This window comes from Pleurodeles waltl, chromosome 12 (genome assembly GCF_031143425.1).
Source record: "Pleurodeles waltl isolate 20211129_DDA chromosome 12, aPleWal1.hap1.20221129, whole genome shotgun sequence".
NCBI lineage: Eukaryota > Metazoa > Chordata > Amphibia > Caudata > Salamandridae > Pleurodeles > Pleurodeles waltl.
In genome coordinates, this window is record NC_090451.1 from 329,651,875 (window position 1) to 329,664,216 (window position 12,342).

Sequence of the window (12,342 nt, forward strand, 5' to 3'; positions counted from 1 at the left end):
GAGTGCAAGGGAATGTTTCACAGCCGTTACCACAGCAGCAGCAGCAGGGAAATATGATGTTTCAGCCTCAGATGAGAGGTAGAGGTCGTGGAGGCAATATGAATTGTGGTCCAGATTTGAACACTGTGGTGGTTCTGAATGATGTGGAGGGAATGAAGAAGCTATTGCCCCATGTCACCTTTTGTGGAGCCGTGGGACACTGGAAACACGAGTGTCCGATGATGGTGCAGGAAGGTGTTGTTCAGCAGAGTAATGACATCAATTCATTCCATGATGTGAGAGGACTGAGACTAAGGGATCCTAATCCAAATTTTCAGAATAATGTGAATCAAGTGCAAAATTTCCAGCCCATGCAGCAGGATCAAATGCCCGTGCACAAGTGTCACAGTTGCAGCCAATGCAGTAGCAGGTTCCCATGGTACCTAGTCAGCAAATTCAAATACCTCAAGCCCCGATGGAGCAGCAACAGATGATGCTTTCTCAACAGGTCACAGGACGGAGGCAAAACAAAAGTAGTAACACAGTCATTCAATTCCTGTTACACAGTGAGGATGGAATAAATGGTGAATGGACAAGTGACAGCTCATTTGTAGAGCCATGTGTGCTTGTAACCTCCTTAGAAGAAGATCAGAGGGGACTCTAAGTGAAGGGAATGGTTATGGGTCACAGAGTTTCATTCTTGGTTGACACAGGAGCTACACGCTCTACAGTGAGAAGTGCAGAGATTCCGAATTTGCCCCTTTCAGGTAGAACAGTGCAGATTGTGGGAGTAGCAAACCAGTACTTGACAAACCCGATAACAGATCCAGTTCAAGTCGAGATTGGCAATTTTCAGGGATTGCATATATTTGTAGTCTGTGATTCAAGTCCGTTATCCCTACTGGGAAGAGACGTGTTGTGTAAAACAAAATGTTTGATTACTTGCTCAAATGACGGAATTGAGATTCAGATGAATAGTGATGATGAAGAAGACCAAGCCCCAGAAATAGAGTGTGAATCTACAAATGAGGAGTACCCTTTGTTTGAGTTTTTCCCAATGTTCACAGTGAAAGAGCTCCATCCTGATTTGCAGGAAATGGTACAAGAGAAGGTGTGGGATTTGACAGGAAAGTAAGTAGGTTTTATCAAAGGAGTGGAGCCAGTCAAAGTTACCATAAAACCGAATGCAGTTTTCCCCCTACTTCCGCAGTACCACATGCCACAAGACGTCCTGATGAAAGTAGCCAAGATAATTGCAGACTTTGTAAAGCAAGGGATTCCGAAGGAAGTGTTGAGCGGTCCATGTAATTCACAGATAATGGGTTTGAAGCAGCCCTGTGGGAAGGTTCGGATTGTTAAGGATCTGAGAAAAATAAAGGAAATTGTGGTCAAATGTTGTCCGGTGGTGCCAAATCCAGCTGTAATAATGTTCCAGATTCCATATGATGCCGAGTGGTTCAGTGTCATCGATTTTTCACAAGCATTCTTTCTGTGCCTCTTCATGAGGATAGCCAATTTCTCTTTTGTTTTAAATTCCTGGATCAAGTCTATTGCTGGTGCAGAATTCCTCAAGGGTATTCAGAGTCACCTTCCATATCCAATCAGATTTTGAAAAAGAATTTGGAGTAGTTGGAATTGCCTTTCCAAGTGACCTTGGTGCAGTATATTGGTGACTTACTGATTGCATCCAAAACAAGGGACGAGTGCAAGTATTATACGATTGCCCTATTGAACCATTTGGGAAAGAATGGCCATAAAGTGTCTCCTCTGAAATTACAATACTTTAAAAAAGTAGTGAAGTATTTGGGTCACCAGATTCAGAAGGGTTCAAGAAAAATATCCAGAGAAAGGATTACAACCATATTGCAGATAAGTCCCCCAACCACACAGTGAGATGTCAGGATGTTTTTTGGGACTGGTGAGCTATTGTCACCAATGGATTCCAAATGTTTCAGTCATTTCAACACCATTGCAGAAGCTGACTCATAAGCAAGTTACTGATCCCATAGTGTTAGACCAGGATGAAATGAAAGCATTCACTGAGTTGAGAGAGAGTTTGTGCAAGGCTGCAGTGTTGGGTATGCCTGATTACAAGAAACCTTTCACATTGTTTTGTCGTGAGCGTGATGCATGTTCTTTGGCTGTCTTGATACAGGTCTATGGAGGTGTAAACCGCCCAGTAGCATATTTTTCAGTTACTTTGGACCCAGTTGCAGCAGCCTTACCATGTTGTTTGCATGCAGTTGCCGCAGTTGGTCAAAGCCTTACACAGTGTGAAGGCGTGGTGATGGGATATCCCCTGGCTGTAATGGTCCCTCACTCTATTGAAATTCTACTGATAAGGACGAAAACCCAATACTTGACTGGTGCGAGGATGACTGGATATGAAACAAGTATTTTGGGGTCGCTAAATATAACATTGAAAAGGTGTGCAGTGCTGAACCCGGCAACCTTACTTCCGAGTGAAAATGCTGAAATTGAAAAAGAGGAAGATGTTGAACATGACTGTCTCGAAGTAACTGATTTGTGCACAAAACCGAGACCTGACATTAGCGATACCCGATTGGAAGAAAATGACCAAATTATCTTTGTTTATGGTTCTTGTCTAAGAGACAATACAGGGACACTGAGAGCATGATATGCTGTGTGCACAATTACAGGTACCTTGGAAGCTTCTTGGCTCTGAGGAGTGTATTCTGCTCAGGTAGCGGGAGTGGTAGCCCTTACTAGACCATGCCATGTTTCTGCTCAGCTAAAAGTTACTATCTATACAGATAGCGAGTATGGATTTGGAGTAGTCCATGATTTTGGTCAATTGAGGTCACAGAGAGGTTTCCTGACCTCTTCTGGTTCACCAGTGAGAAATGGTGAGAGAATTAAAGAATTGTTACATGTATATCATTCAAAGACAAGTGGGAACTGTTACCTGCAGAAGATGAAACTTGTACAAGCTATGCATTGAAAATAATTGACACTTTGGAAGAAATAAAATCTTTGCAGAATAATGTAGACCTGGAGGAAAAATGTTCAATGAGAAAATTGAAATGTGTACAAAGACAAGATTATGGTTTTCTGAGGAGGGTCAATTGGTCTTACCGAACAGCTTGTTATATAAAATGGCAAGGTACTATCATGGACAAGCACATATTGGGAAGGATGCCATCGTTAGTGTGTTCAAGCATGATCTGTTCAACCCAAAGTTTAGACAAGTTGCTGAAGCTGTTTGCCATTGTTATGTTATTTGCCAACAGTCAAACGCAGGGAAAGGGACAGTGGTTAATTTGAGCCACATTGGAAGAGCAGGAGGTTCAATCAGCAGAATGCAAATGGATTTTATTGAGATGCCTGTGTGTGGAGGTTTGATATATGTGTTGCTGATCGTATGCATCTTTAGTCACTGGATTGAAGTGTACCCTACACAAAGAAATTATAGTCTCACAGTAGCGAAACTACTGCTTAGGGAACTGATACTGCATTTCGGATTTCCGATCTCTTTAGAATCAGATAGGGGAAGTCACTTCAACAGTGAAGTGATTAAATTACTGTGTGCAGCATCGAACATTGAGCAGAAGTTGCATTGTAGTTACTGCCCTGAAGCATCAGGACTAGTGGAACAGATGGGTGTTACATTGAAGTCAAGAGTTGCAAAGATGTGTGCAGCTATGAGGTTACCAGCGGTGCCAGCAACTGCACTTGTCAACATTTCAGATGATATGGTGTTGGATTACTGCAAGGGTCTGGCTGATGTAGTCCGCTCTTTTTCTCAGCAGGTGGAGGCCACAACACTGCCACCAATCCATGACCCAGGGCACAACCTGAGAGCTGGGGACTGGGTTGTCATCCAAAAGCACGTGAGAAAGACGTGTTTGGAGCCTCATTGGAAGGGACCATAACAAGTGGTCTTGACAACTACTACAGCTGTGAAGTGTGTTGGAATTCTGAACTGGATTCATGCAAGCCACACAAAGAAAGTGGCATGTCCATGGGATCATGAAGAAGCATTGTTGAGAGTACCAACAACAGTGAGACAAGTTTCAGGGCCAGAAGGAGAACAAAGGGGAACTGAGACCGGATCTGAGCTCGTTGAGGCCGGTTCAGTCACTCCTGTGAGAGACGAGGGAGGAGACCTCCAGGAGGGTGTCGGAGAGCCTATCTCAACTGAAGCAGAAGGAGAGTCTAGTCAGAGGAGGGCTTTCCCAGAAGCAGATGATTTTGAGAGACAAACAGAGCAATTGCAAGACTCAGAAGAGGTGGATCAAAGTCAAAGTGGTCCGACTCCTCCTGAAACGGTTGCAGGTCCATCAAGAGAAAACACCACAGAACAAGGAAAAGGTTCAAGTTCAATCTTGAAGAGAATACTGCGAAGAGTCCGCTGAGAGGAGATAAGTGGCCGGAATCGCAAGTGGAGAAAATGAAAGATGTGGTTGTTGAACCAACAATCGAGGAAGAAGTAGATACCACAAGGAAAGAAGATCTAAGTGAAGGAGAACTGAATGGTGATCGAAAATTGAAGAGAAAGAGAATAGCAAGTCGAAGATACGCAGGTCCTGAATGGGCTTATGCAACTACTAATGAATGGCAGCAAGAGTTTTTGTCTTTTTGTTTTGATAGAGCAGTTCCGGGTCAGTATTTTGGCAAATGAAGGAAGCTAATGAACTGAACTGTTGAAACAATCTGAGAGAAAAAAGTTTCAGAAAGAGACTGTTGAAGTAACCGGAAGAGACATTGATAAACTGATTTGGCTTTAGAAACCTGATTTTGACAAAGCTGTTAACCGATTTTGATATGGGGTTCCTGGAAGTGAAACTGAACTGCTGAAAGAAGAGTTGTCTAATTTTGATTTTTGCTGCAAGTTTTCTTAAATTTCTTTGGCTTTCTGATTCTTTACAGATCATGAATAACATTAGTCAATAAGGTAAAGATGCTAGGTGCTGTAAATATATGAGCATTGGTTTGGCGATTATGTGTGGGTTATTGTTTGTGGTATTGATTGTGGGTATGTCTGTTGTTGATACGAGAAAAGCCATTAGAGAAGTTTAAGTTAGATGAGAAATATTTGATTGAGTATACTAATGCACAGGGAGAACTTTCTTCTAATGTTTTGAGTGAGTATGTTGAGATAATGGATGCGAAGAATTGTTTTGTGTGTACGCAGATTCCTTCATCAGTCGAGGAAGGAGTCACATATCATTGCTTGTCTTTAACCTATGGGATAAGTTGTAGTCTATTACTAACAAGGTTTTATAACCAGGAGTACATTCAGTGCTTCTACTGAAACCATGACGTTGTGTTTTCGTTTGTCGCTATAATTAGGTATTTGAGTAGAGTAGCTAAAGATAATGACATAGTATTAGTCAGAGCTTTCTTTGAACCTACATTAAAGTTTGGCACAGCTTATGCACATAGAAATAACTTGAAATGCTTGCTTACACCTTTAGAGAAGAGGTTCTTAGGTCACACAGATGGCAGAAAAAAGCATTAAAGGGTATATTAGAAAAAGGCTTAGAGAAAAGGACTTACAAAAATGATTATGCTTATAGTGCAATTAAAACGTAAAGGAAATTAGCTTTAGATGTGCAACGCTTAGGGAAGCTTTGTATATATAGGCCTCAATCAGGCACTGACACTTTATTTTGTGAGTACGAGTGAATGTAGGCACGTGTTTTTGTTTCAGAGTAAATTGACTTTTATGTTCAATGGACAGGACTTTGCAATTCCAGGGATTTACTATATTTGTGGACTTAATGCTTATTACCGTCTTCTAAGAGGATGGTATGGGACATGTTATTTGGAGATAGTTTTCCCAAAGATTTATCAAATGGAGGATTTGAAAAAGTTGCCAAAAGTGACTGAATTACATCATAAGAGACAGAAGAGGGAGTCCTCTTTGCTATAGTGGGAGATATATTTGGAGCAGTGATTCCCTCAGTGGGAGTCATTCTGAATTCGATTAAGATTCAAAAGTTGTCTACAATTGTGGATAACATGCTGAAATCTTTATCAGGGGCCATACTCCTGATAGATAATGAATTAGCTGCTGATAGAGCTATGACTCTTCAAAATCATCTTGCTTCAGACATTCTTTTGGTGAAGGATAGTGGAGTCTGTAGAATGATTAATTCTAGGCATTGTTGTTCGTATATTCCAGATAATAGTAAAGAGATAAGAGATTTACTAATCTAACTAATGCAAGTGCTGATTTGAAAGAATTGAAAGAACCAGGTGTTTGGGAAAAGTTTGGCAAAACGTTTGCTTCAGTGGGACATTGGCTCGGCAACATTTGGAATGGGGTACTATTGAAAATCTTGCAAGGGATATTAATTGTTGTTGTTTGTTTATTGTGAATATGGGGATTATGCAAATTATGTAAAAGGATTAAATTGAAAGGGTCAAAGAATAATCAGAGGAGGGAAGAAAAGAAAAGGGAAATATTTTACAGAGAAAATTAAAGGGGAAAGCAAAATTATGAAGGGACTGAATTAAGAGAAATTTTACTGATGAGAAATTTTGTGGGTAATAGTGTGATGACATATTTCGTCATCAGAGGAGGGATTGCTAGTGCAGGTGTTTTAATAAGAAATTATTAATGAGTTTTTATGTATTTTGAATAATGAGTTTATGTAGAAAAATTAAATAACGTAGAAAAATCATGCACACATTTGAAAATGTGACCTCAAGGAATGGCCACCAATTTTAACAAAGTGTAATAATCAATGATTAATACTTATGAAATATTGAATATGTAGTAGACTATTGCAGTAGTATGTCATATTAAGGGTTATGAATTTAGCTTTAGCTTTATAAATTATAGGCCTTAACTTAGCAAGTGTCTTGGCCTATTTTACTTGGCCTCATGTAGAAGCTGTATTTCTTAGCGTTTACTAAAAATGCTGACCAAGTGAATTAAACTGTGAAATGTCTATTGTATTGTTTAAATGTGCTAATAACGGAAGCTTTTCGTGAGAACCAACTGCTAGGAGATTATGTTCTTTCTAATGCAACATTTTATGTATAATGTGTGTGAGACTGACTTTCCCTGGACAAGAACAATGAAGATACTGATTAGAGTGGAAGCTGCAACAATATTGTTACCTGACAAGCCGGATGATGAAGACATCGCAAGACAACCATTCAACAATATGAGAATGGAGAAATATTAGAATTCATAGATTTGGTATAGTAGTTTTATTGGACAGAGTGTGAACATATGTTTAACTGACCAATAGGGAATTACGGGATAGTTTAGGTGACTTTCCTATAACAACGGCGGAGAGGAAGAAAATTCTGAGAAACAATTAATTCCAACATTTTGAGAGAAGAGACATATTTCTGCCATTCCGACATTGGGCTCATATCCCCTAACTGAGAGCTTGCTGCCTTGCTAATCAACTGATGTCCTAAGGACGAAGTCTGATTCTGCTTTGCTGATCCATACCGAGGATAGGTATACCCTGAAATGTGATTATTATGCATATTTGTTTTTCCTTTCTAGGTACCAACTGCGCTGTTTTGTCTATGACTCTATCATAGTTAGATGTTTTCCAAATTGGTGATACTAAATTGTTTTGCATGAAGCTCAACATGCTGATGCTAATCTGATGTTAGTTGAGGATCCTGACTTATGACAATAGAGACTAATGCTTGATGGATTTCTCTGCTTAACTTCATGTATCTTATCTCGTCAACGCATCTAACTCTGCTATTGATTTGCATCGTAACTTTAGAATTTATTTTAGTTCAAGCTTTGATTAGATTGCTCTTCTTCCGCCGCTTATGACAACCAGTGTTGTTTCTGTATGTGTTTCATTTGATTTTGAGATTAATCTACATGACCTTGGTGTTGTTAATATAGGGAAATAAACATTCTAAACATTTACTAAAAGTGTGGTTATTCATGACTGAAAGGTCATGGTGCTTGATAATTACTGACTCAATTGATTATTGATTTTATTGATTAATAATGATTGTTGATTATTGTGTATCGATTATTGATTTATGTACTGGAGCTATGGTAAGAACATCTTAATTGCAAGTCAAAAGTTCATCGACCTATTTGCGTCCCCTTGTAAGTTTACTTATTATGGTCTGATGCGCTAACACACCTGCACCAAACAATTTATCACAAAATATATTTATTAGGGGGGTGTAACACCCCAGATACCCCTGAAGCTAATCCCCTGGAACTATCAAACGGAAAGACGCATATCCAACATGATTAGAAACAATGAACGTCTATTTAGGTTTTCTGCCAAGCTCCAAATCAATCAGAGAGTTGTTAATCTTATATCATGCTAAAAAGATCTCCGCTGCAATATGTGGAGCTGGAATCTGGGGTGTGGGGGACAACAGAACAATACAAGAGCAAGAAAATATGTTCCTTAGAAGACTTTTACCAATCAACACCGGATTTTATTATTCATTAGGAACTCGATGTTGGCTTTGTAACAGATATTTAAAAAAATAAAGTGCTCTTATAATGGCGCTCCATCTGGTTCAAAGTAGAGATACATTTTACCGGATTAATTATCAAGGATTGTATGGGACTTGACCAGGCCAACAAAATCCCTAGGTTACATCACAATAATCATACAATAAGGTGTTTGGGGCATCACTGGTTATTCTGAACGGGACCTAAGGGAGCACACACTCAAAGTCTGCCCAGAGAAAAGGGTTCAGTTAGATCACCATAAGGTGTCAGCGGGTAGATTCATGGTATTGAACGAGCAGTTTGGATATAAACTGTATCTTAAGCTGACCCACTACACCTATCAAGGATACCTTTTGACTCACTCTCATGTCCTTATTTTCCATCTTATAGCTTCATTCCCAAGAAAGGAAGGGTTGGGTACTATAACCCAAAAATGCCGCTGTGACCATATATCAGGACAGTCAGCCCAGCACATTGCACTTTTTGTAGATTTTATCTGACGCTTAAAAAGTTTTATTTTAAACCGCACTTTTTAAAAGAAAGAATTATTCATCAGCATGAGGCTTTTCCATTATTTGTATGATTTAAAGGACGCAACTGTATGCTACCGGGTAGCCATGCTTCTCTCTAAGGCACTTTGCACTAGGGATTTACTGAATAGCATAGAAAGTGAAATGTTCTAGCTGATGTGTCTCATGCGATAATACGATATGTCACAGTGGTTGTTTTGATATAATGAATAGTGACGTATTCTTTGAAATAGCCGATTGAATAGTCAGATTTTAATTCTCATATTTTAACACTTTGATCTGGTTTGTTTTAACATGTAGTCCTATTACTTGGTTTTATATCGTGAAAATTGCTGTTTTGAATGAAATCTTATCCCGTATTGATGTGATGCTTTTATGGTTTATTTTGCATAAACAGAATAAAGTTTGAAGTTCACTATCTAGCATTCTGTATTTTTGAAAGAATATTAAAACTATTTACAAAATGTTAAATGGTTATTAACAATTTGACTAATAATCTAAATACAAAATACAATATTTCAGATACTGACACCAACACAAGTCCCAATTCATTGATGACTACAAAAGAACTTCAGGAATACTGGCGAAATGTCAAATCAGAAAATAAAACCATTAAACCTCTCTTTGAAATTCCTACAACAAGAATTGCAGAAGACTCTTGTTCAAGATATGTGGTAAGATCTCCAGTGCTTAGTTCACTATTAGCACAGTGTAGTTTTTGAACCAAATTTTTGCAAACCCTTGTCTGCCTTTGATGGTGTGTTTCCTAACAAGTAATAAAAGAAGCTTTACAAAAATATATTTCAAACACAAGAACATTTAATGTATGTGTATGCACGTTTCACAAGATAACCAAAACATCTAGCTAAAGGTAATTGTTACTGGTCTTCGTTAAAAAAAGAGAAACCTATTACTAAGAACCTTTACTAAGATCCACATTAGTTTACCCCTTTTAGCAAGAAAGGATCACTACCAGAATAGCATGTAAAAAATGTTGAGGACCAAAATAGCGAGAATGTAAGGTAAGTAGATTTACTATTCTTATCTTCACAGCTATGTACCTTGGGGATATATATGTTATAGTTAGGAAATAGAATAAAAAAACATAGAATGCCACTTAAAAGAACAAAGGCTACAGGGTCATTATAGTTAGGCTTTTATTTTAAACGTACCAAACCGTAGAAATGTACCTGTTATAGTTATAATTATCCCAAGCAACCATAACTCATACCCTAAGGTAACTATAATGTGTGCCCCCGCCATGCACAGTTTTTTTCATAACATTTTTTACTGCAGATATTACATTGATATTATCAGTAATGTTATCAAAGATGTCATGGGTGCCATAATTTGTGGGGTAATTAGCAGTGCATGGCGAGGGAGCGAGTTATGGTTACCTTAAGGCACGAGTTATAGTTACTTGAAATAGCTAGCTATAACAGGTGAATTTCTATGGTTTGGTATGTTAAAAATGTGTGCCTAACTATTACGTCTCTGTAACCTTTGTTTTTTTAAGTGAATTTCAATGTTTTTTTCAAATTTCATTTCCTAACTATAACGTCTCTGTAACCATTGTTTTTTTCAGTTAATTTCAATGTGTTTTTTTTAACTTAAAGTAATTTTCATTTTTATACGTTAATATAAACACTGCCGAGCACGGCCTTTGGCCATGGGCAGCGGCACTTGGCCGCAGTGCCTGGCCTGTGGCTAGGGCCTGCAGCCAACCCCCTATAACCACCTAATCTTGGGCTGCACAGAGCAGTGAGGTTGGCCATGGGGCCTGGGCACGGGTTGGCCGGCCAGGCCCTTTGGCCATCCCCCTAATCATCCAACCAAAAAGCCATTCATGATGGCGGTTTGCAGCCAGTCCCTGCAGTTAACCCCGCCTAACCACCCAACCCCAAAGGCTGAAGGCTGCAGCGGGAGTTAGCCACAGGTACACGTGGCCCACCTCCCTGGGCTAATTTTGGCCCCAGGGATCCCAACCCCCAGAACCCAGCCTTCTAAAATTAGTTTTCATTGGGGGAGGGCACGCATACCCCCTCTGCAGGCTGATATTGGCCCTGAGGACCCTATCCCCCGGGCCCTGCTTTCTAAACTGTTTTGGGGGGAGGGGATTCAACCCCCCTCCCTTGGGTAATTTCTGCCCCGGAGACCCCATCCCCATTATTAGATTTTTTGTTTTTCTGGGGAGGGGGTCTGCATGTCCCCCCCCCCCGGGCCGATCTTAGCTCCAAGGACCCCGACTTAAACAATTTTATTTTTTGAGAGAAGGGGCGTCCCTCCCCAGGCCAGTATCAACCCTGGGGACCCATCCCCTGGGGCGCAGCCATGTCATCTGGCACCCAATCAAAATGGTTGAGGAATGTGGGGGAGCCTGGAGGGCACCCAATCAAAATGGTTGGGGAATGTGGGGGGAGCCTGATGGCTCCCGCAGTCCCAGCTGGCTCCCCGCCTCCTGCAGGAGCCAGCTTTACTGTTTCAGAAAGGGAGCTGCTGAATATGCAGCTTCCTGTCTGTGAGAGCAATTGTTCCCTCTGTTTCCCTGCCTGCAACATGCAGACAGGGAAACAGAAGAAACCTCCGAGAGTTTGACAGCTCTTACTTGCTAGAGCCGGAGTGCTTCCTCTGACTTAGTGGGAGCTGTCAAAGCTCCCATGAAGTCAGTGCAAAAAGCTATGTCCTGGCTGTGGGCACCCCAGGACATAGCAGGAGCTTGCCCTGGGGGGCGGTGGTCCCCAGGGTGATCTATAACTCCATGAGGGGGGTGGCATTTCCCTCCCAACATTTCAACTAGCCTGAAGGATGTTGCATTCCCTGGGGCTGCGGGGGGGCTTGCAGCCCCCTTGCATTGGTGCATTGATTTAGTTTGATGCACTACAGAGGTGGCTGTCCCCAGGGCTGTGGAAGGGCCAGGTGCCCACAAAGATTTAGTTTTATGCCCCGCGGAGGTGGTGGTCCCCTGGGCTGCGGGGGACGGGCAGCCCCTCTGCATTACATTTAGTTTAATGCCCTGGGGAGGTGGTGGTCCTGGAGGCTGCGAGGGCTGGGTGCCTCCCTGCACTAAACTTAGTTTAAAGCTGCGAGGAGGTGGCCATCCCCAGGGCTGTGGGGCAGCCCCCACAATGATTTAGTTTAGTGCTCCGGGGTGGGTATGGTCCCCAGGGCTTCAGGGGAGCTGCCTGTCCCCCCCACATTGATTTGTTTAAAGAGAGGTGGCAGTACCAGGGCTGCGGGGGTGGGGAGACGGGCAGCCCCCCATCCAAGATGTAAATGCCCCGGGACCTGGCTCATTCGAGGGCTGCATTTAAACAAGCACCGGAGCTTGTGCTTGTTTTTTTTTCATTTTTGGCAGATCCACAAATCTGCCATGTTTCTTGCTGACAAAAAAAAATGTTTTTTTGC

At 41.1% G+C, this 12,342-nt stretch overlaps 1 protein-coding gene across 1 annotated transcript in view; it reads left to right on the forward strand.

The window, feature by feature from the left end:
• Positions 1-12,342, forward strand: part of LOC138267476 (sorting nexin-20-like) — a 167,172-nt gene that overhangs the window by 81,432 nt on the left and 73,398 nt on the right. The window contains exon 2 of the mRNA XM_069216444.1: positions 9,460-9,611. Coding sequence (XP_069072545.1) covers positions 9,492-9,611 — 120 coding nt within the window. The 5' untranslated portion in view covers positions 9,460-9,491. The remainder of the gene's footprint in view (positions 1-9,459; positions 9,612-12,342) is intronic.